General features: G+C 41.4%; 1 protein-coding gene across 2 annotated transcripts; it reads right to left on the reverse strand.

Annotated features, from left to right (window-relative positions):
• Window positions 1-10460: 10460 nt before the first annotated feature.
• ZNF449 (zinc finger protein 449) lies at window positions 10461-23901 on the reverse strand. Of its 2 annotated transcripts, none has more exons than XM_043896872.1 (5): window positions 23254-23901; window positions 19729-20182; window positions 17933-18137; window positions 13575-13688; window positions 10461-13382 (listed from the first exon to the last, which is right to left on the reverse strand). In XM_043896872.1, exons 2-5 carry the CDS (start codon window positions 20080-20082, stop codon window positions 12496-12498), a joined length of 1560 nt encoding a protein of 519 aa, XP_043752807.1. In that variant the 5' UTR covers window positions 20083-20182; window positions 23254-23901; the 3' UTR covers window positions 10461-12495. The 2 variants fall into 2 exon arrangements, with proteins under 2 accessions (XP_043752807.1, XP_043752808.1); XM_043896873.1 differs by lacking the exon at window positions 23254-23901 and adding an exon at window positions 22437-22557.
• Window positions 23902-24818: the final 917 nt, after the last annotated feature.

Raw genomic sequence — 24818 nt, forward strand, 5'->3', positions numbered from 1 at the left:
TTATTTAACTTATATGCAGAGTACATCATGAGAAATGCTAGTCTGGAAGAAGCACAAGCTGGAATCAAGATTGCTGGGAGAAATATCAATAACCTCAGATATGCAGATGACACCACCCTTATGGCAGAGAGTGAAGAGGAACTAAAAAGCCTCTTGATAAAGTGAAAGAGGAAAGTGAAAAAGTTGACTTAAAGCTCAACATTCAGAAAACAAAGATCATGGCATCTGGTCCCATCACTTCATGGCAAATAGATGGAGAAACAGTGGAAACAGTGGCAGGCTTTATTTTGGGGGGGCTCCAAAATCACTGCAGATGGTGACTGCAGCCATGAAATAAAAAGTCACTTACTCCTTGGAAGAAAAGTTATGACCAACCTAGACAGCATATTAAAAAACAGAGACATTACTTTGCCAACAAAGGTCCATCTAGTCAAGGCTATGGTTTTTCCAGCAGTCATGTATGGATGTGAGATTTGGACTATAAAGAAAGCTGAGCACTGAAGAATTGATGCTTTTGAACTGTGGTGTTGAAGAAGACTCTTGAGAGTCCCTTGGACTGCAAGGAGATCCAACCAGTCCATCCTGAAGGAGATCAGTCCTGAGTGTTCATTGGAAGGACTGATGCTGAAGCTGAAACTCCATTACTTTGGCCACCTAATGTGAAGAGTGACTCATTGGAAAAGACCCTGATGCTGGGAGGGACTGGGGGCAGGAGGAGAAGGGGACAACAGAGGATGAGATGGCTGGATGGCATCACCGACTTAATAGACATGAGTCTGAGTAAACTCCAGGAGTTGGTGATGGACAGGGAGACCTGGCATGCTGCAACTCATGGGATCGCAAACAGTCAGACATGACTGAGTGACTGAACTGAACTGATCTATTTTACATATGGTAATGTAAGTTTCCATGTTACTCTTTCCATACATCTCACCCTCTCCTCCCCTCCCCCTATGTCCATAAGTCTATCCTCTATGTCTGTTTTTCCATTTTGGCCCTGTAAATAAATTCTTCAAAACCATTTTTCTAGATTCCATATATGTGTCTTAGAATACAATATTTATCTTTCTCTTTCTGATTCACTTCACCTTGTATAATAGGTTCTAGGTTCATCCACCTTATCAGAACTGACTCAAATGCATTCCTTTTTTATGGCTGAATAATATTCCATTGTGTATATGTACCACAACTTCTTTACCTATTCATCTGTCAATGGACATCTAGGTTGCCTCCATGTTTTGGCTATTGCAAATAGTGCTGCAATGAACAAAGGGATACATATGTAATAGACTTATGGACATGGGGAGAGGAGAGGAGAAGGTGACATGTATGGAGAGAGTAACATGGAAACTTACATTACCATGTGTAAAATAGATAGCCAATGGGAATTTGCTGTATGTCTCAGGAAACTGAAACAGGGACTCTGTATCAACCTAGAGGGGTGGGATGGAGAGGGAGATGGGAGGGAGGTTCAAAATGGAAGGGGTATATGTATACCTATGGCTGATTCATGTTGAGGTATGACAGAAAACAAAATTCTGTAAAGCAATTATCCTTCAATTAAAAAATAAAGAAATTTTTAAAATAAATTAATTAAAAAACAAAGAAAAAAGTTTTGTTAAGAAGATGGTTTCATATATTGTGTGTTTTTTACCACAATAAAAAAGCACTAACTTTTTAAAAATAATTAAATAAATAAATAAACTCAAAATGGATTAAATATCTAAATGTAAGACCAGAAACTATAAAACTCTTAGAGGAAAACATAGGCAGAACACTTTCTGACATAAATCACAGCACAATCCTCTATGATCCACCTCCCAAAGTAATGGAAATAAAAACAAAAATAAACCAATGGGATCTAATTAAACTTAAAAGCTTTTTTGCACAATGAAGGAAATTATAAGAAAGATGAAAAGGCAGCCTTCAGAATTGGAGAAAACAATAGCAAATGAAACAACTGACAAAGAATTAATCTCCAAAATATACAAGCAGCTCATGCAGCTCAATACCAGAAAAACGAACATCCCAATCAAAAAGTGGGCCAAAGAACTAAGCAGACATTTCTCCAAAGAAGACATACAGATGGCTAAAAAAAAAAAACCATACATATGGTTAATAAACACATGAAAAGATGCTCAACATCACTCATTATCAGAGAAATGCAAATCAAAACCACACTGAGGTACCAAGTCACACTGGTCAGAATGGCTGCCATCAAAAAATTTACAAACAATAAATGCTGGAGAGGGTGTGGAGAAAAGGTAACCCTCTTACACTGTTGGTAGGAATGCAAACTGGTACAGCCACTATGGAGAACAGTGTGGAGATTCCTTTAAAAACTGGAAATAAGACTGCCATATGACCCAGCAGTCCAACTGCTGGGCATACGCACCGAAGAAACCAGAATTGAAAGAGACACATGTTCCCCAATGTTCATTGCAGCCCTGTTTACAATAGCTCGGACATGGAAGCAATTTAGATGTCCATTGGCATATGAAAGGATAAGAAAGTTTTGGTCCATACACACAATGGAATATTACTCAGCTATAAAGAAGAATGCATTTGAGTCAGTTCTAATGAGGCAGATGAAACTGGAGCCTATTATAAAGAGTGAAGTAAGTCAGAAAGAGAAACACCAATACAGTATATTGACGCATAATTGGAGATTAGAAAGACGATAATGGTGATCCCATATGCAGGGCAGCTTCAAGAGGGACACAGATATAAAGAACAGACTTTTGGACTATGGGAGAAGGCAAGGGTGGGATGATTTGAGAGCATAGCATTGAAACATGTATATTACCATATGTAAAATGGATGACCAGTGCAAGTTCAGTGCATGAAGCAGGGCGCTCCAAGCCAGTGCTGTGGGACAACCCAGAGGAATGGGGTGGGAAGGGAGGAGGGAAGGGGGTTCAGGATGGGAGGGAAGGGGGCTCAGGATGGGGGGATGCATCTGTACATGTGACTGATTCATGTCAATGTATGCAAAAACCACCACAATATTGTAAAGCAATTAAAATTAATTAATTAAATTTAAAATCCAATTAAATGAATCAGTTAACAAAAAAAGAATTTTTTGATGTGGACCATATTTAGTCTTTTTTTCATTTTTCAAGACTTTTTTTTAATTTGCTACAATATTGCTTCTATTTTATGTTTTGGTTTTTTGGCTGCAAGGCATGTGAAATCTTAGCTCTCTGACTGGGGATTGAATCCACATCTTCTGCATTGGAAGGCAAAGTCTTAACCACTGGACCACCAGAGACCTCCCTAAATGTTATTTAAAACCAGTGCTATCCATGGAAAAGGGGAAAGATGGGACCCATGCACCTAGTGGGGAGTGGGGACCATGCTCTGCAAGTCTCCCCTAGCAATGGTGTGGTAGGCATGTGGTTGGAGTCCTGAAGGCACAGATCAACAATCAAAGTACTATATACATCAGTATTACTCCACATCTTTACCTCTGATACACTGTTGTCCATTCTTGCTTTGCAGACATTGCTGAGATCACAAATCATGTCCATCCATGAGTCTCCATTATCTGAGTTGGAAATGAAACAGAGCAGTACCCTATGGTCCTTCTCCCCATGTACTCCACCTGCCTTTTGTCTGTGGAACAACTTTAGCCAAAGAATAAGTTTAATCAGAGAGGTGAGAAAATACAGAAGCAAAGAAAAAAAGTCAAACAGGATAAAACAATAGCAGTTTGTCAGTAAGCAAAGTCAAGGACCTTTAGTTCCTTCTCAAGGGCTATAGATAATATTCTGAGCCATATCCTGTGAACTGTCTTGTAGCTACTGAAACCCCCAGGAGGTGGAAGAAGTTAACTACATGACAACCATACTGTAGCCATAGCATGTGCATGCTAAGTCCGTTCAGTTGTGTCCAACTCCTTGCGACACTATGGACTGTAGTCTGCCAGGCTCCTCTGTCCATGGGATTCTCCAGGCAAGAATACTGGAGTGGTTTGCCACACCCTCCTCCATGGGTTCATAACATAAGCTGCCACAGGTCTGAGAAATGACCTCGAGGAAATGGGAACAAATCAACCCTGGAACTGAAGACTGTGTGCTAAGTCACTTCAGTCATGTCCAACTCTTTGTGACACTATGGACTGTAGTCCACCAGGCTCCTCTGTCCATGGGGATTCTCCAGGCAAGAATACTGGAGTGAGTACCCATTCCTTTCTCCGGGGGATCTTCCCCACCCAGGGATCGAATCAGTGTATTTTATGTCTCCTGCATTGTCAGGTGGGTTCTTTACCACCAGAGTCACCTGGGAAGCCTGGAACTAAAGATTAACTATACTTGAAACAATCAAGATGACGCTGGTCAGACCACTGCATGGCCAATTTCAAGATGACAATCAGAGCTGACTGTGCTGTTTCTGCATGTAGCTTCCTCCCTCCATCTATAAAAGCTCTTGCCCAGTGGTTGTCAGAAGGGGCGGGGGAAGTCAGCCTTTGGACAGACAGATATCCACCCTCCCCCGACTCCCACCTCCCATTGACAGCATCCAAAATAAAGCAAACTTCCCTTTCTACCCACCTGTCCTCTTTATTGGTTTTTGAGCAGCGAGCAGCCAGACCCCCCCCCCCCCCCCGTTTTGGTAATAGAGGGACCTTTGGCTCACTCTCACTAAATCTAATCTTCAAGCCTGAGTTTCCTCAGCCACAAGATGGGAACCATACTTTGCCATCAGTGATGTCCTGAGGATCGAGTGCTATTATCTTTGTAAAGTGCTCAGCACACAGGAGATGCTCAAGGGATTAGTACACTATATCCTTATTTTGGAGCAGAACATTATGGGGCTTGTTTTAGCATTTCTTCCTATCTGATTGTCTCCCCATCCCTCATCCCTCTTCCCACTTCCTTCCAAGCTTCCTAGACTTTTTCATCATTTCCTTTCATTGTTTTCTTTCCCAGAGCAGCAAATTTCCTCAGAGATTACATGGACTTCTCTTTGGAAATCACATGTATTTAGTCCTGCTGTGAAGCAAGAGGCAGCCCAGGACTCCAGGCTTTTCCTTGCTGGGAGCAACGTTCTGCTCTGGTCAACTCAGAAACCTCATGTGGAGGCTGACATGGCTTCACATCCACACCTGTGAGGACTTTTCAGAGTTGTGAACTCTGTGCAGGCCAGAGGGTGCCTGTTACCTGGCAGTGCCAGAAAGGTCTCTACTCTTTCTCTTTCTATATAAAGTTACTTTGTGAACTATGGACTGTAGCCCGCCAGGCTCCTCTGTCCCTGGGGATTCTCCAGGCAAGAATACTGGAGTGAGTACCCATTCCCTTCTCCAGGGGATCTTCCCCACCCAGGAATCGAACCAGCATCTTTTATGTCTCCTGCATTGTCAGGTGGGTTCTTTACCACCAGAGTCACCTGGGAAGCCTGGAACTTTTCCAGGCAGTGATTAATTAGTTGAAGATTGGGTGAAGATTTTTGCCAACTTGGGGCAGAGCCATTGACTTCAACTCTATGGATTATCTACGTAGAATGCAATTTTGCTAGTACTTGAAAAAGCAAAATATACAAAAAAGGCTGGATGTGTTCAATTTTTATTCTTTTTGAAACCACTTGTCTAACTATAGATGAAATATGTGCTTATGTGAAAGGTCTAGAGATTTTGAAAGTGTATAAAGACATTTCAAATCACCAAAAAATCCATCCACCTAGAATATACCCACTGTTAGCATTTTAGTGTATTTCTTGTTAGGTTTTCCTAACTCCCTGACTAGACAAAGAAGGTCTAGTTGTCTCTGCTGTACTGTTGTATAAAGTGGCACAGACTAGCCTAGGAACCACCAGATTTCCAAAGAGCAGAGCTGTGAGCTTCTGCTAGAGCTCTCCTTCCAGTCTGACCTGGCTTGTATTCTTCTCCATCTGATGACAGTGATTGATGTCTGTGCAACAACTTCACTAAAGGAGACAGGTAAGACCTGTCAGCTGGAAGTATGGTGGGAAAGGAGTAGTGAGAGAAGCAGAACTATTCATATTGCACAAAGGACTCTGTGCAGCCTCCCACTCAGAGCGTAGCTTTGTTCCTTGTCTAAATGTACTGTGTACACAACAGACCCAATTTATCGTTTTAACTGTTGGCTGCTCAGTGTCTGCCTCTCTCAGGATCCTTGTAAAGTCAGGATTTGTGTATGTGTGAGCAACAGAAAGTGAAAGTCGCTGAGTCGTATCCAACTCTTTGCGACCCCATGGAATAGTCCATGGAATTCTCCAGGCCAGAATACTGGAGTGGGTAGCCGTTCCTGTCTCCAGGGACCTTCCCTATCCAGGGATCGAACCCAGGTCTCCTGCATTACAAGTAGATTCTTTATCACCTGAGTCACCAGGGAAGCCCAAGAATACTGGAGTGGATAGCCTTTCCCTTCTCCAGGGGATCTTCCAAACCCGGGAATCGAACTGGGGTCTCCTGCATTGCAGGTGGAGGAAGAAGCCTTAATTGGAAAAAAAAATTACAGATAGGGAAAATGTACCCTACCCTACCCTCAATCCCTGCTGGAAACTTCATGCCTCTCCTTCCCAACTTGAACGCCATCTTCAGTCCTCCGAGGGACTGTGTGGTTTCTCTGGAGTCTAAGTTCTGACCACAGATGGGAGTCATTAGCCACTGAAAACAATGTTTAACTGTGTGTCTACTTTCCTAAAAGAAGGGTTCTTGTTAAATTCAGCCAATAGAGGAATGCAGGCAGCAACAGTCATTTTGAAAGAGGCACCAGTTTGCTGGCACTAACCACTGTGATGGTGCTATTGGTGGGGGTGGAAGTGATGATCCTAAGAAAATGATGACTTAAAGCTTATTAGGACTAAGATCTGTGCTCGGCTTTTTTCATCTATCTCACTTAATCTTCTCAAACATCCTCTAAGTACTATTAATACTTCTATCTCCATCTCTATAGATGGATTGATTATTCCAGCATTCATGATCATATTTGAAGTCACAGCTTATTGCTGACATTTTCCTGCTTGTCACACACTGAACCTTACACTTCTCCAGCAGTCACCTTCTTGTTCATAGTCCCACAATGAACCTAGAAATCATTCCGGTAGCCATCTTCATGCTTATTACATTATACTGAACCTTCACCTTATCCTAGTCTTCATTGTCATGTTGGTTATTTCACATTGAATCTTAACCTTATTTCAGTAGGCATCAGCATGCTTTTTGTCTAACACTGAACATTATCCTTACACAAGTGGTCAACATCATGTTTACTGTCTACATTGACCAGTGACTGTATTCCAGGAGCCATCACTCTTCTTGTTAGCTTGTTGTTTAGGACACTGAACTTACATATTTTCCAGCTGGCATCATCATGCTTGTTGTCTTACACTGAACCTTGACCTTATTGCAGTGGGAATCTAGTCTCACACTGCAGTATACTCCTTTGAAGTTGTCATATTCATGCTGCAGACACGACACAAAGAGTTTAACTTCTTTAGTTCTTCTGCAGCTGGAAGAAGGATAAGCTTGAAGTTGCATGAAGAAGGCTGGTGTAGTTTCTCTATTTCATGCTTTTGAATTCTCTAGAAGCATCCATTCTGGGTCAGTTTATGTAGGAGTCAGAGAAATGAATAATTGCCTTCTATCAGCATTCATCATCATCTTGTGGCCATATATATGCTAAAATGTAAGCTTACTCCAGTGGTCATCTTCAGGCTTCTTTTTTTTTAATTGAAGCATAGATAATTTACACTGCTATTTTCAAAGGGAGTATGAAGAAGCAAGAAGTTTAAGGGCTACAAAGTGTGGTGTGAAGTACAGAATATTATCCATCCTGCACAGTCTTCTTGTAAGCAGCTCTTTTGCCCCTTTTCTGTCTCCCTTCAGAATTTAATTAGAAAAATGAGATCACTCAGTAACATTTAACCTAACTCCTGACTTATGCTCTACTGAATGTACACAATGCCTTCCCTAACTTGGTGAGCCCTTTCCCGGATTATAAGGAGTAAGAATGAAGAATTAAATAGTTGAGGAATGACTGACTTTCTATCCCTAGTATCCCCCTTTGCAAATTTGCAGGCAGACCATGTGGGCAAGATAGCATTCAAAGGAAGAGCATGAATCAGCAGATCTGCACACAACAGAAAAATGACAGAATCTGATGCCCCTACCCTAATGATTAACTGAGATTGTTTCCCCTTTATCCCTTTAAAAATTTTCATGTCCAAGCTGAATCTGGAGTTGATTTTGGAATATGAATCCACCCTCACTCTGGGTAGCTGGTTTCCTGATGAAAGCAACTTTTCCTTTCCAACCAACACTTCTCTCTCGAATATTGACTTTTTAAGCAGTGAGCAGCCAAACCTGAGTTTGATAACATTCCCTTTAGTACTAAGCACTTCAAAATGAAGGCCACATTGAAAAGTGAAAATAGCAGTAGGATTATGCTAGAGAGAGAAGACCATGGACAGACTCATCATCATCATGTTGAAAGAAAACTATCAGTGCAGCAGTAAGTTGTTGCATACAATCCACACAGACTACTAACATTGTTTATTTGTAATAAACTTTTAGGGGAATTCTTCAGTGACTCAGGAGTTATATCTTTTGAATGTAAAGTGGTTCTCTAATATATGAATCAGGTTTCCAGGTACTCCTTGGAGATAAAATGTTGTTTTTGTATCATGCTGGGGATTGTAATGGATGTCACTCACTCGGAGGAATGATATGTAATATTTTAATACCTGTGAATCCTTAAAAAATGTGAACTGAGGTCATGCTTGACCTCTGAGAAGTCCTGTCTGACAATGCAAACTGGAAAAAGCTAGATAGAGACTAACTTTTACATTACTCTGGTAAGAAAAGAATCTACCAACCCCACCTCAATACCAGTAGTTAAAATTGCAGAATTAGGGGGTTGAGTAAACTGATTATTAATCCTGAGGAAAGACTAGGAGATGAGTTGTCTTCTCATCTGTTCCGTATCTGCTACAGAGGACTAGAAAAGAACCAGGAGAATCTGGATTCTCTAGGGTCTTAGGACACTTTGCAAATTTTATTAAATATGTGTCTTTTAAAAAACCTAAATGAACTTTAAAAGTAGAAATAAAGTGAACTTCATTTTCTAATCACAGTGCTGGAAAACCAAAAATTAAGAGGAAAATGGCAATGCTGTACAGTTCTTGGGTCAAAGAGAAATTATAATGAAAACTGTGATAACTTTGAAATCATCAATAATAACATGGTGATGGTTAATTTGATGTGCAATTTGACTGAACTAAAGGATGCCCAGATTGCTGGTACAACATGATTCCTAGGCATGTCTGTGAGTGTTTTCAGAAAAGATTTGCACTCATTCAGTGAACTGAGTAGCGTTCCACCTTCACTGATATGTGTAGGCATCATCCAATCTGTTGAGGGCCTGAATGGAACAAAAAGGCAGAGGAAGGGCGAATTCCCTCTTCAGCTGCAATGTCCATCTTTTCCTGCCCTTGAACATTGGAGCTCCTGCTTTTCTGGCTTTCAGACTCAGGGACCTACACCTGCAGCTCCCCTTGCCTTGCCTACCCCCCATCTCCATTCTCAGGCTTTTGGCTTTGGACTGAGTTAAACCATTGGCTCCCCTGGTTCTTACATTGTCATACCTGGAATGAATTACACCACCAGCTTTCCTTTTTCATCTGCTTGCAGATGAAAGATTACGGGACATAAGCTTTGTAACTATATGGGTGGATTTCTATACTAAATCTAATTATAAAAAAATATATATATTATGTATATACAAATTTTATGTATACATTTCCATCTGTCCATCCTCCCTATTTCTCTGGAGAATCCTGGCTAATACAAGCATTATATATAAAATGTATGGAATGTGACCAAAGCCATATTTAAAGGAAAATTCATAGCCTTAAAATACTTTTATCATTAAACAACAAATACTTAAGATACAATATGCTGGATATTTATTGCAAGTGTACACTGTGCAGGGCCTGAACAAAATATATTTTATCTTCATAGTACTTAGGAGGTGGGTACCATGTTTTGCCCTTCATAATACTTAGGAGGTAGGTACTATATTTTGCCCTATTTGAAATGCTCAGAAGTATAATTAGGCACATCCATACCATGTTCTAACTATGACATGTTTCTAAGAACTATTTCACATAATCCTTGATCCAATGCCACAAATATTTATTAGTGCTTATTATACACAGGATACTATGACAAAGAGATGAAGAATAGATGTTTTCTACCCTATAAAATCCAGTCATGTGTGTTCCTGATGTAGATGATACAGCTCCATTTATGATTGCAACTAACTCTACTAGCTAAAATTGATTGCATTAAATGCTAAAACTGATACATAAACCCATGGTTGCAGAGAGTAAAGATTCCAACTGAAGTCGGGGCAGGAGTCCATTGTGGTGCTTGTTGCCACTGCTCAGGGAAGCATCTCTAAGTTCAAACAATTAGTTAATGTGATCAAAGCAGGAAGAGCACATATGTTTTCACTTTATTAAAATATTGCATAGATACAGAGCAGTTGGGCACATCCATTCTAAGGCACTGTCCTGGTTTGAATGCAATTCCACAAGAGAGAAAAGAGAAGCCATTACATTCAGTATTATTTACCTCTACATTCAGACTCCTCCCCTGTTCCATGTTTATTGCTACTGGGATCTCAATTTTATCCCCAAACTTATAGCAGCATCATACTGGGACCTGGATGACAAAATGAAGGACACATCCTGGCTCTAGTACTTGGTATGAATTGACACTTAACTACAAACTCTCTTGCGCTGCTCTCCATTTGTTTCCCAACTCTTGTTTAACTAAAGATATTATAAACTCTTTACAAATTAATTTTTAATAGTTTCCATTAAGCCTAGAACAGGACTAGTTAGGCACATAGTACATACCCCCACAATGCTTATATTAAATATCAGTTGCAAGAACTTTAATGGAATAGAAAAAAATATACTTTCCCTAATTCTAGTTTAAGGAAAGGATGACTGGTATCTTCACAAAGGAAAATACTTGAATGTCCTATTGCTTGCATTTTTTAACAAGGAACTAGGCTGAATGAATATTTTCATGTATTAACAGCTTTAACTGACAAAGAGAGTTCTTCCTTTGCTATAGGAACTTGAGTCATTACCACTAGTATATGAGAACATTTATATAAGTAGCAATGTGTGTGTGAGATTATAAGTAAAATTCAAAGAGGTTACAAATCACTGAGCAACACATAAATATCTGAATTACTGACCCTTACCTCCTTAAATGATGTGTTTATGTTACATAAAAAAAATAAGTGTAAAGATTATTTCATAAAAGCCTTGAAGCAACCAGAAATAGCTAGGCTTGGGAACAATCAGGTTATACAGATAGCTATAGAAATATGTGTTAAAGGCAGTGTGTTCCAAGAATATTTGCAGAATACGAGCTCTGTGGGTTATTATTGGGTATACATGAAAACGGGTCCTGGGGTCAAACAGGATTGCAAAACACTGAGCCAAAAGAGGTACTTTTTCCATCTTCATGAGAGGACCTCTCAGAATCCTCATAGGCTGATGTGCACTGTGAATCTACAAAGCAGAAATAGCAGGAAGGGATTCCCAAACTTACTTGCAAACTATCTTATAGAAATAGGTGTTCTATGACACACACTTAGGGAGACACTGAATTAAAGAATGGGTAAAATTTTAAAGCACTGAGAGACACACAGTTGAATAGCAAAGGAGAGTGAAAAGCAATGGATACTGGTTCCTCAGTCAGTGTAAATTAAATTAGAGTCTACTTGTATGACTTCAACTGGCAAATGGGTTCTTCCACAAAGAGTTGACTTATCCTGGGAACAAAATAAATCATCAAACCAATACTCAGCTCTGAGCAGCATCACCCCAGACTGCCAACTAAGCAGATTAGTCAACTTTGCAAAATTCAAAAGTAAAGATTAAAATTCTAATTTCTTCAAAAACAAAATTTTCAATGGAAAGAACCCAGTTCATAGCAGGCAAACGAAATTCTCTTCATCCATGTGTTCCTAACACATTTTTATTATTTCATAAAATACACTGTCTCCTTTGTTGTCACTTGGGACACATATAAAGTTTTAAACTAATATAATCACTTTTAATAATGACAGAATAATTATGGTAATACTGTAATAGATATGCCAGATAAATATGATAATCCATTATGTTGACCCTACCCTGAAAAGGATTGCCATTATTTTTATGCTGACATTTATGATATGGTTGGCTTGGTTCACAAAAATTGTCAATGTAATAAAAAAAATGAGTTGCAGAGACAGCATAAATCAAATCTATGAAAACTGAAAGAGTAGGTAGATACTCTAGAATTCATATAACTTGGAAGATGGGTTTTTAAAGTAGAAAAAAAAGCTTTTCTTTTCTTACAAGCTCAAACAAAAGAATTCTTCCAAGACAAACACGCTGCTGCATGTTTAAGATTTTGTTTTGGGGTTAGTTATCAATCTCTGTAGGATTTGTTTCCTTTAACAATCCTTAAAGAAGTCCTCTAAAGTGAGTGACTTGGTGCATAATAAGGCCTGCTCTCTGTCTGAAGCTTTTAGAACAATGACTACACTTGTATGGCTTCTCCCCTGTATGAATTCTTAAATGAATAACAAGGCTTGGTCTCTGTCTAAAGCTTTTCCCACAATAATTACATTTAAAAGGTCTCTCTTCAGTGTGTGTTCTCTGGTGCAAAGTAAGAGCTGTCAGCCTACTAAAACTCTTCCCACAATTATGACATCTATGAGGTTTCTCACCCGAATGAGTTTTCAGGTGTCTTTTAAGACTTGATCCATGACAAAAACTTTTCCCACACTCAAGACATTTATATGTTTCTTCTTCAGAATGGGTTCTCTGGTGCCCTATAAGGTGTGACCGCCGAGTGAATCGCTTTTTACACACAGTGCATTCATAGGGTCTCTCCCCTGTGTGAAGTCGTTGGTGTCTGTAAAGGTCTGAACTACGGAGGAATCTCTTTCCACATTCAGGGCACTTATGAGGTTCCTCTCCTGAATGAATTCTCTGGTGCCCTGTAAGTTGTGACTTTCGAGCAAAACATTTCCCACACTGAGAACATCGGTGAGGTTTGTCACCCGGACTCTTCTTCTTATGGGGTCTTGGGTTGAGAGGTTCTTCCAAGTTGGAGCTCTCAGGTTTCTCTCCTGCTGAGGGGTTCTGATGCTCTACAAGTTTTGTTAAATCTCTCTGTAAATCCTCTGGAGGGGTTTCCCATTGATTTTCTAGCTGTACATAGTCTTTTTGCAAAATGGGGCCATGAAGAGCATTCCCCTCTAAAGTAACAATAAATGGATACATATTCTCCAGTTTTTTCTGTTTTTCTGAAGTATCTTCTTCATTTTCTATTCCAATCTCAAAACCTGAGAGAAGAAACAGAATACAGATCTCACCATGTCCCACATGGAAAAGAACATGAGGGAAAATGAAGAGTTTATATTAAACCATTCATAGAAATAGAGATGTTCCTTAGTAGAATCCAAAACTCTTTACCCTGATCAAGGTTGATTTTTTTTCTTTTCTTTCTTGTGTGGTATCAATGAACAATTACTTACCTAACTTGGAATCAAGTAATTGCTTAATTTCTTTGGAATCTTGCAGTTCCTTCACCCATGCCTCTTCTCTATGTTCCAATGGAAAGCTCACGTCAAGTTTTGGTATTGGGTATCCTTGCCAGAAGAAAGATGAGAAGCATAATAGTTTGGGTTATCAAAGGTTTTTACAGAGTTAAACATGATATCTTGGACATGTGGCTACTTAATATTCACTTCCTCCTCAATTACTATTACATCACCTGGAATCTCTTGCAAGAGTCTTTTTTCTTTAAAGATAAGAACAAAAAATGAGAGAACAACCTTTTGTATTCAACTTAAGGCACTCTTCCTCTAACCTATGGAAGGGGAGTGAATCAATTCTGTGCTGAAATCAATACACTAAATTGCTACTTTATCTATTTTGATAATAGAATTATTTAGGTTAGAGCCAAGAGAGTGAAGTGAAAGTGTTAGTCACTCAGTTGTGTCTGACTCTTTGTGACCCATGGACTGTAGCCCACCAGGCTCTTCTGTCCATGGACTTCTCCAGGCAAGAATACTGAAGTGGGTTGCCATTTCCTTCTCCAGGGGATCTTCTCGACCCAGGGATTGAACCTAGGTCTCCCACACTGTGGGCAGACTCTTTACCAACTGAGCCACCAGGGAAGACCCTAGGTTAGAGCCAAAATATGAAATAAATCTTCATAAAGTTGGCATTGAAACTGAGAAATGCTGATATTGAGTACTATATGAAGAGAAAGAGGTAAAGCCAGAAGTTTTGCAACTGCTTATTGGAATAATTTCAATTGAGATTTCCAAATTATAATGGAAACTGACTGGGCTGACAACCAGAAAAGCAGTTTATGTTTGCTTCAGCTGAAATTTGGAAGTGGACTGATTCTCCTGAAATTACCCCAAGTAACCATTAAAGAGTGTTTCTCACTATCAGGCTAAGGACAACTGAAGAAATTTCTCCATTCAGTGCCCCCTCCCCGTGTCCTATTACTCTCTCCTTATTGAGAGCCTCTCTGCTCAGTCTCTCTCCACACCCCTTCCTCGCCTTCTCTGCTCTGCCCAAGTTAACTGGTCCGTCCGTCATCAAGTGTGGGTTGGAAGTAGCTCATTTGAGATAGAAATGCAGCATGATGTTTAAATATTAGCACCATTAAAATAATATTAGCAGGTTAATTTGATGAATTTTAACCATTATATCAAAACATAGGAAGTGGACTAAAATATCTTATTTTATATTTTCATGGAAAAAAAGATCTTTTAAGATTAAGAAACAAAAATGTGCTTCATATAAAATTCTGTTTAAATTCACTATATTGTTTTTTTGGGGGGGGTTTCAAAGCTAAGAATAGGATGAGAGGGCAATGAGACCAAGGTCAAATAAACTGGAGGTCACAGGTCAAAGGAAAGCTGCCATTATGTATTAAAAATGGAAGCAAACTGAAACTTGAAATAAGCAGAGAGAGTAGCAAAGGCCTACGTGTCAAATACTGATGTATAACCTAAATGCAGGAAGGGAGACAGATTTCCAGTATGATACCATGAGGAGCTCTGTAGACCTATTTCCCAGTTTAACTGGTGAAAATTATTAAAAATAATACAAGAAACATTTAAAGTCTAGGAAATTAAGAAACATCTATTTTTAATACCCCCAGAAGGGGGAAAATGGAATAGAGTTACATACAAGAAATATTTCTACATCTCACTGACATTAAGTCAGTATAAATCTGAAGCTGATTATAAGTCAAGATGTACATGTTAACTCTAGAGTAACCACTAAGGGAATAACTAAAAATTGTGAAAATTCATTAAAGTCAGTAAAATGTTACATTTAAAATATTTACTTGGTGTCAAAGAAAGCAGTAAATGACATAGAGGGACAAAAAAGATATGAGACATAGATATGAGACATATCCAAAAATGAAAACTAAAATAGCAGATACAAATCCAACCATATCAAAGATAAGATTAAATGGTATGAATTAAACAACTCAATCAAAAGGCAGAGATTGTCAGACTGGATTTTTAAAAATCCAACTATATGCTATCCAAGGAAACACACTTCAGATTCAAAGATACAAACAGATTGAATGTAAAGGGACAGAAGAAGATATGTCATGCAAGCAGCAAGCAACCATAAGACAGCCAGAATGACTATATTAATATCAGACAAAATAGATAGTAGAACAAGAGAATCACTTCATAATGATAAAAGGATCAATCCACCAGGAAGATGTAACAATTATAACCATATGTGCACTTTGCAGTAGCAAAATATATGAAAAAAAAATGTAAAAAGAAATAGACAATTGATAACAATAGTTGTGGACTTCAATACCTCTTGCACCGCTAGATAGAAAATTTAGGCAGAATATCAACAATAGAAGACTTTAAATACCATAAACCAACTAAACATCACAGACGTTTACAGACAACACTCCACAGCGAACAACAGCAGAATATACATGCTTCTTAGGTGCAGAAAAAATTGTACAGGACAGTCGAGATGCTCTAACATAAAATAAATGCTCAAAAATGTTAAAGGATCACATTCCCCCACTAAAATGACATCATAAATAACAGAAAGAAAATTGGGAAAGTCACAAATATAAAGAAATTGAACAACACATTCCTAAGTAACCCATCAGTCAAAGAAGAAATCAAAAGGGAAACTAGAAATATTCTGAGGTAAATGAAAATGAAAACTTTGGGAGGTAAAACCAGTGCTTAGTTAGAGGGAAATTTATAGCTATGAACGCCTATATTAAAAAGGAAGAAAAATCTCAATAACCTAACTTTACACCTTATACCATACCCTGGATGCAGACAGGAAATGTGTGCTCAAACTTGAGCTTCTTCCTGAATGTTAACTTCATGCAATTTTTAATTATATACCAACTCCACCCCTACCCACCTCCATTATTCTGCATAACACACAGATCCTTATGCCTCTGGGGCACTCAGTCTCCTCTTCCTGGACTCTCAGAGCCCTGCTTCTGACACTATCACCAGTTTATATTCTCCAACCTATGCTCAAAGCCTATGTCAGTAGAGGCCACTAACCATTCCCCTTGACCCGTCTCCCACCCTTCTGACCTGAGTTCCCATCCTCTAGTGACTGCAGCCATGAAATTAAAAGATGTGTGCTCCTTGGAAGAAAAGCTATGACAAATCTAGACAGCATCTTAAAAAGCAGACATTACTTTGCCAACAAAGGTCCATATAGTCAGAGCTGGTTTTTTCAGGAGTCATACATGGATATGAGAGTTGGACCATAAAGAAAGCTGAGCACGAAAGAATTGATGCTTTTGAACTGTGGTGTTGAAGAAGACTCTTGAGAGTCCCTTGGACTGCAAAGAGATCAAACCAGTCAATCCTAAAGGAAATCAATCCTGAATATTCATTGGAAGGACTGATGCTAAAGCTGAAGCCCCATTACTTTGGCCACCTGATGTGAAGAGCTGACTCATTAGAAAAACCCTGATACTGGAAAAGATTGGAGGCAGGAGGAGAAGGGAGCAACAGAGAATGAGATGGTTGGATGGCATCACTGGCTCAATGGACATAAGTTTAAGCAAGTTCTGAAAGATGGTGAAGGACAGGAAGCCTGGCGTGCTGCAGTCCATGAGGTCGCAAAGAGTTGGACATGACTGAGTGACTGAACTGAACTGAAAATATAGAAGCAACCCAAGTAAACATTTATGGAAAATGGATAAGCTAAATGTGATATATACATACAAAGGATTATTATTCAGCCTTTAAAGGGATGGAAATTCTGACATATGCTACAACATGAATGAACCCTGAGAACATTGTGCTAAGTGAAATACGCCAGTCATGAAAAGACAAACACTGCATTATTTTACATGAGGTACACAGAGTAGTCAAATTCATTAAAACATAAAGTTGAATGGTGGTAACCAGGAGCTGGTGATGGGGTGGGGGGCAGGGTGTGGAATGTAGAAATGAGAAGTTGTGTAAATGGGTATAGAGTTTCAGTTTTACAAGATGAAAACAGTTATGGAGATGGACGTTGGGAATGGCTCCACAAAATTACAAATGTATTTAATACCTCTGACCTGTACACATAAAAATGGTTGAGGTTGCAAATCTTAGGTTGTGGGTATTATATCATGATAAAAAAATTGAAAAGAGAAAAACAGGCTTCCTGAGCAGGGCCATTAGCTTAAGGGATTTTCAATCCCACTCAATCTAAGGTGCTTTGTGACCAGCTATTCCCAGAGAGATATTTCCTCCTTCTACTCTTGATCAGAGTGGCCCATTTCCATCAGGCATTCCCCAACCCTAGAGAGCTCTTGAGCTCTCAAAACAGAAACCAAAGAAAGGAAATCAAACCCTTGCCTTACCAGGGTCAAGAAAGGGCTGGCCTTCCCCAGCAGCACTGAAGCTCAGCTCCTGAGGCCCAGCTTGTGGGATCCATGCCTCTGCCACTGGGACTTCTGGGGCAGGTCCCATTACTTGGAGTGGGGGTGACTCCAGGTGGATGTTTGGTGGTATGTGTGCCATTCCCACTGGTGCCAGTTCTTCCAAGAGCATTTCCTGCCTATCAAGCTGGAGGAAATGCCAGAACCATCACTAAAAGTCCAGACCATCCCTGCCCAGTAACAATATAATGCAAGCTACCCATGTCCTTTTAAATTTACCAGAGGCCATATGAAACAAAAAAGGAAACAAAGTTAATCTTAACAACATAATTTAACCCAATATATCTAAAATATCATAATTTCAGAATGTAATCAATTTAAACAATTGTTAGTGAGATATTTTACCTACTCTTATTTTTTTAATTTATTTTTATCTCTTGTTTCATATTAAGTTTTCAGAATGTGCTGTGTATGTTATACTTAGAGCATATTTCAACTTGGAATAGCCACATTGCAAGTGCTTAAGAGCCACACTTGGCTATTGGTTACTGTGCTGGGTAGTGCATGATTAGACCATACAAAGATAAAATCTTATATGGTAAGCTAAACCAGAAAGACAGAGAAAGGGAAACCATAAATTCATCCTATCCTAGGAGGCAGGGAACCTTGGATGACTCCTGCTCAGGCAGGCTAACAACAGAGCCCAATCGACACCCCCTGCTGGAGTGCCCCTAATGCCCACCCACGAGTACTTCCTGCCTTCTCCCAAAGATTCTGCCTCTGCTCAGCTATGGGTTTCACTCGATGGTTCTGAACAGAGACCAGTGCCACCACCCCTATGGGGCATTTTGCCTAGGATGGTAGGTGGTGGCTATCAGAATGTACTGAGCCAGAGATGGGAGTCTATATAATTCACAGGGAAGAATTGCTCCACTTCCCAAACCATTTAGGAATGTTCCCTCAAACACTCACATAGGTAAAAAGAATCTGTCAAGGATCTCACCCTGTTGGTTATATAAACACAAAATATTTTTGCATATTTTAGCATGATTTGGATTTTCTAGAAAAGCATTACTTTGGCAATCAAAGAAAGACTATACTATTTATTGTTCCAATTGACCAAGAGTTATTTGTCACTTTGAGAAATCCTATGACCAGCAGCAACACCACTCATAATGTTTGAGTGTACCATATCACTCAGAAGTTCTGGCTGTCACATTCCCAGTGTATCTATGCATAGAGTTAAGCAAATGACAACTCCCTAAAGTTTTGGTGCAGTCAAGCCCAAATACATGCACAAAAATGCTTATTAGTTCATAAGAAATCACATTCCTTTTCTTTTATATTCCTTCTAGACTCTACTCAACTCAGGGTTGGCAATATGTTCTTGTAAAGAGACAGACAGTAAATATTTTAGGCTTTGTGGGTAGTACTCGAGTACTGGTCTGTTGTCTCTTCTTTTTTTAACAATCCTTCAAAAAGGTAATAACCATGACTATTTTGTGGGTTGTATAAAAATAGGCTTTGTGTAATATTTGGCCCACAGGGCACTTATTTTTTCCCTAATTTTGTATATGTAATTTGTATTATTCATAAATTTCATTTTAGGATAGTAAAAGGGACATAACCAAATATTTGTTATAGAAGTGGAGTTGGGTTTAATAGTTGAGACTATCTGGAGCCTATTCCAGCAGAAGGAAAAATTGGAAAGCTCCAGCAGGGAAATCCTGTGGTACCAGTCAGAAGGTCTGATCCAAGATCCCAACCTCTTTTCTCACCTGCTGCTCTGGTATCTCAAGTTCTCTCTGTAAGTCTTCTATCAGTGACACAACTCTTTCTCTGTTCTCTGGGCAATGTTCCCTCACCCAAGTCTCTATCTCTGTGGGGAGAATCGTTAGGAACTGCTCCAACACCAGCAGCTCCAAGATTTGCTCCTTAGAACGCATCTTTGGCTTCAGCCATTGACAGCAGAGTTCCCAGAGTTTGTTGAAAGCTTCATGAGGCCCAGCTGCTTCTTTGTACTGGAACTGCCGGAAGCGCTGGCGGAAGACCTCACAGTCAGTATCATATTCTTGAAACACCGAGCCCTGATTCAAGGAGGCCTGGATTGCACAACCCAGGGCCACAGCCATTGCCCTCTTCCAGCAATGTGCAATTTATACGGAACTTGAAGTGGCAGATTCAAATTTCTTTACTTCTGTTATCCTCCAGGTGGAGCCACCTATGTATACGCTGAGGTCGGGACAAAATGAGAAAAGAGAAACAGTAGTGGTTACCAGAGGGCAGATTTACCTCCCTTAACTTGCTTCCTTTTCTCCAAAGCCCTAAGGAAGCAAATCAATCTTTGAGGGGGATGGAATTGAGAATCTGATGAAAGCCATGAACACTCTTCTAGAATAATACACATCACATGAAATTCTGCATTTACTTTCAATAAGGCTATAAAATCTTCAAGACCATCTATGGATTCTCTAGAAATGTACTCTCCAATCTGGTATTCAATAGTCCCATGTGAGTTGGGGGGAGAGATAAATTAGGAGTTTGGGATTAACATATACACATTACTATATATAAAATAGGTAAACAACAAGGACTTACTGTAGAGCACAGGGAATTATACTCAATATCTTGCAATATCCTATAACACAACAATGTAAATTAACCACACCTCAACAGAAAAAGTGGGTTTCCCCGATAGCTCAGTTGGTGAAGAATCCGCCTGCAGTGCAGGAGACCCTGGTTCAATTCCTGTGTTGGGAAAATCCAATGGAGAAGGGATAGGCTACCCATTCCAGTATTCTTGGGCTACCTTTATGGCTCAGCTGGTAAAGAATCTGCCTGCAATGTGGGAGATCTGGGTTCGATCCCTGGGTTGGGAAGATGCCCTGGAGAAGGGAAAGGTTACCCACTCCAGTATGCTTGCCTGGAGAATTCCATGGACTGTATGGGGTTGCAAACAGTCAGATACGACTGACTTTCACACTTTGACTTTCAACAGAAAAAAGCAGGCCTACATGGATGCTTAAATTAATTAAACTAAAAATTCAATTTCTCACTTATACTAGCCACATTTCAAGTGCTCAAGTGACATCTTTGTGTGGACATATATACAATGGAATATTACTTAGCCATAAAAAGGATGAAAATATTGCCATTTGCAGCAATATGGATGGATCTGCAGATTGTCATACTGAGTGAAGTAAGTCAGACACAGAAAGACAAATATCATATGATATCAAATGTGCAGAATCTTAAAAAATGATACAAATGACTTATCAACAAAACAAAAAGTTACAGATGTAGAAAGTAAATGTATGGTTATGAGGGGGTAAGGGGGGGAGGGATAAATTGGAAGGTTGAGATTGACATATACACACTACTATATACAGAACAGATAACTAATAAGGCCCTATTGTACAGGGAACTCTACTCAATACTCTGTAATGGCCTATATGGGAAAAGAATCTAAAAAAAGAATGAATATATGTATAACTGGTTCATTTTGCTGTACGCCTGAAACTAACACAACACTGTAAATCAACTATATCCCAATAAATTTTTTTTAAAAAGGAGAGACATCTCTGCAGAAAATTCTATTGGACAGCTCTGCTCTTGAATTCCATGGACCTAAAGCAAAGAAACCCTTCCCTTAAACGAACCCCTCCAGATTTAGTGGCTTCTGAACCCACTTCCAACCTAATTCCCACTGTCTTGTGGTTTTGCATACAGCTAGGCCACAGAAGAAATGGCAAGCAATATTTACAATGGTGAAGAACCCTAAAAGTTTATCTACCTTTGAGGAGCCCTTAGTCATCTTCAACCATGGGGATCTGAGCTAGACTCATGCCTTGCAAAGACAGTAAACCACCAATCCCTTATTCCTCCCCGCTAGGGGTCACCTGTAGTTCAGCCAACACCACCATGACCCTCACCCTGAAACAGCATTCTAAGTGACTTTCTCATGAGAAAAATACATGGCAACAAGGCAGGCCAGCAGGAATCAGGTCTGCATTAATAACCAAGGACATTTCTCACATTTGTCACGCCTCGTGCCAGGTACTGTTCTACGCCTCCCACATATATTGGTTCATTTAGCTCTTACCCAACATCAGGAAGTGGGCTCTAGTACCGTGTCCTGAACACAGGTGAGAGACTGAGGTAAGGACAAGGAGGACTGAGTAACTTGTTCCAAGTCACACAGTAAATGCCAGAGGGGAGTGGCAAAGAGTTTGGAACCGACCTACTACTGCAATGCTAAAGTCTAAAAACATCCAAATGTTCTCAGTGTGATCTCTGAGGTCACAGAGGCCCTCACATACATGTCTCCACAGATGCCAACCCTAGTACCCACCCGGGCACTGTGGCTCTTCTCTGTCTGTATTTTCGGGGGCATCTCATGTGCCTCTCCTCCTTCTTGGAGTGGGACAAGGAAAAAATACTCATGATTCCAGCCAGTCATCTCAAATGGACACAGTCCCCATCTCACCTTTATCTTGATGGTAGTCTGGGTTTTGGCGTCAGACCCACCTAGTGATAACCTGCTAGCTGTGTGATGCTGACACCCAGGGCTTCTGTCGTTAACACGAGATAAGCACAGCATCTCTTTCCTAGAAGTTCCCTCGGCAGAGCCCACTGCAGGGAACAGCAGCATACTTGGCACAGAGGAAGTGCTCAGGAAAGGTCATTTCCTAGGAAGCTTCTATTTAACCTCCACCCTGCCAAGACACCTAAATATCTCGGGGGCACCCAGGGACGTGCCTTGAACGTGCTCCAGCCTCGCAGCTGGGCAGCCCTTCCCCACCGGTCCCAAACCTTACACCACGTCGACCAGGGAACTGACCCTCCGGGTTTCCCCCGCGTCGGCCCCTCCGGAGAAAAACTTCACTCCATCCCAGGGCGGATGGCTCCTCCCCAAATCCTCATGAGTGAACCCGGGCCCACAGGGCCCGTGGATGAATAAGGGTGTAAACAGAGGGCACTCGGGAAAAGGATCGGGGGACAAGCCAAAAAGCGGGTTGAAAATAGGGTACCCGCGGTGCGGCGCGGCCCCAGCGCGCTCCCGGGGGAGGATGTTGAGCTCCCCGCCCCGGAGAAGCCCGGGAAGGCCCGGCGGGTCGCAGGGGACGGCGGCGGGACCCGGGCCGGACATGGGCCCTCCGCCTGTCGCTCCTTCCCGCGCCCGCCGCCCGATCGGGACTGGAGGCGGCGGGTTAGCTCAGCCCGAGCGAGATGAGAGCCCGGCTCCCCGCGCCCGCGCCCGCGCCCCAGGGACGGCCACGCCCTCTGGCCGCTCCGGGACTCACCGCCTCAGCGCCCGCGGCTCTCCCAGCCTCACCGGGTGCAGCTGCCCATGGCGCAGGCGCGCGGTCGCGCTGCGGACTACAACTCCCGGCAGGCTCCACGACACTCGCCCAGCGATCTGTCTCTAAGGATGCTGACGCGGGAGAGGCTGGGATTTTCCTTGGCCTCCCTCGGCCCTGAGGCCTCTTTGGAAGCGATCCCATTTCCGGTCTTAAACGCCTGTACATTCCCGGGGATTGGGTGGGGCATGCCGCTGTTCTAGATCCTAGCGATGGCTTCTCTCCCATCAGCCCTAGAGTAACTGGAGCGGCTGGGGACTTCCTGAAATCCGTTATGACTGGATCAATGCTTCTCAAACCTCTTTTTAGGAAGAATTTCTTGTGAGGACCTGTTAAAAATTCAGCTTTCTAGGCTCTCCCCCGACACCCGTACGCATGGGATCTCGCGTGAGCTGGAGGATTCGCATTTTAATAAGCTTTCCTGGGGATAATGACCCTGATCTTTCCCTTCCGCATCATAGTGCCCTTGAGCTATCTTTGTATTTTCCTCTTAAAGAACTAGGATTTGACGAAGCTCAGTTCAGTTCAGTTCAGTCGCTCAGTCGTGTCTGACTCTTTGCGACGACCGCAGCACGCCAGGCCTCCCTGTCCATCACCAACTCCCGGAGTTTACTCAAACTCATGTGCATTGAGTCGGTGATGCCATCCAACCATCTCATCCTCTGACGTTCCCTTCTCCTCCCGCCTTCAATCTTTCCCAGCATCAGGATCTTTTCAAATAAGTCAGTTCTTCGCATCAGGTGGCCAGAGTATTGGAGTTTCAGCTTCAGCATCAGTCTTTCCAATGAATATTCAGGACTGATACCCCTCTCTGATTTCGGCCGCCACCAGAGAGCTCTTGGATCTTTAGGTCGCCAACATGGCCCCGCCTCTTGTCTTCCAATTGGTCTTTCGCTGTTCCCGCCCCCGGAGTCAAATTTTCACTTCTGGGAGGTCAGCGGTGAATTTTGGCCAGGCCAGAGGCAATGATGTCATCCGGAAGATGTAGTCCTCACATTTGACCCGAGCTAGTTTGTATGTGTGTCCTCACATCTGACCTGAGCTAGGGATGTGTGTGTGTGTGTGTGTGTGTGTGTGTGTGTGTGAGCTAGGGATGTGTGTGTGTGTGTGTGTGTGTGTGTCTTTGGACGCCAAACTTTGGTGTTGGTCCAAGACAGAGAAAAGAGCTGCCGGCAACCGTGCCTCCCAGAGGCGCTGGTGGAAGCTAGGCTGGAGGCAGGCACCCCACCATCCCGAACCCACAGAGGCCAAAGCGCTTGAAACAGCTCTGTCTGAGCTGGAGTTGGGCTCATGGACTGGGACTTGGCACCAGGGACACGCTGACTCCTGCAGATTTTGTGTATTGTTGCATGGCGCACCAGGTACCTTCACCAGCTGTTTTGGATGGTTTCCCGGCTTAGATGGTCTGCGTTTGACCCCAACTCCCAAGAACAAAAAGAGGTCCTTGTTGTGAAACCAGAGAAGTTTCTGTGGCTAGAGCCAAAGGAGGCCCCGCTCCAGGGCCTCTC

This window comes from Cervus elaphus, chromosome X (genome assembly GCF_910594005.1).
Source record: "Cervus elaphus chromosome X, mCerEla1.1, whole genome shotgun sequence".
Lineage (NCBI taxonomy): Eukaryota > Metazoa > Chordata > Mammalia > Artiodactyla > Cervidae > Cervus > Cervus elaphus.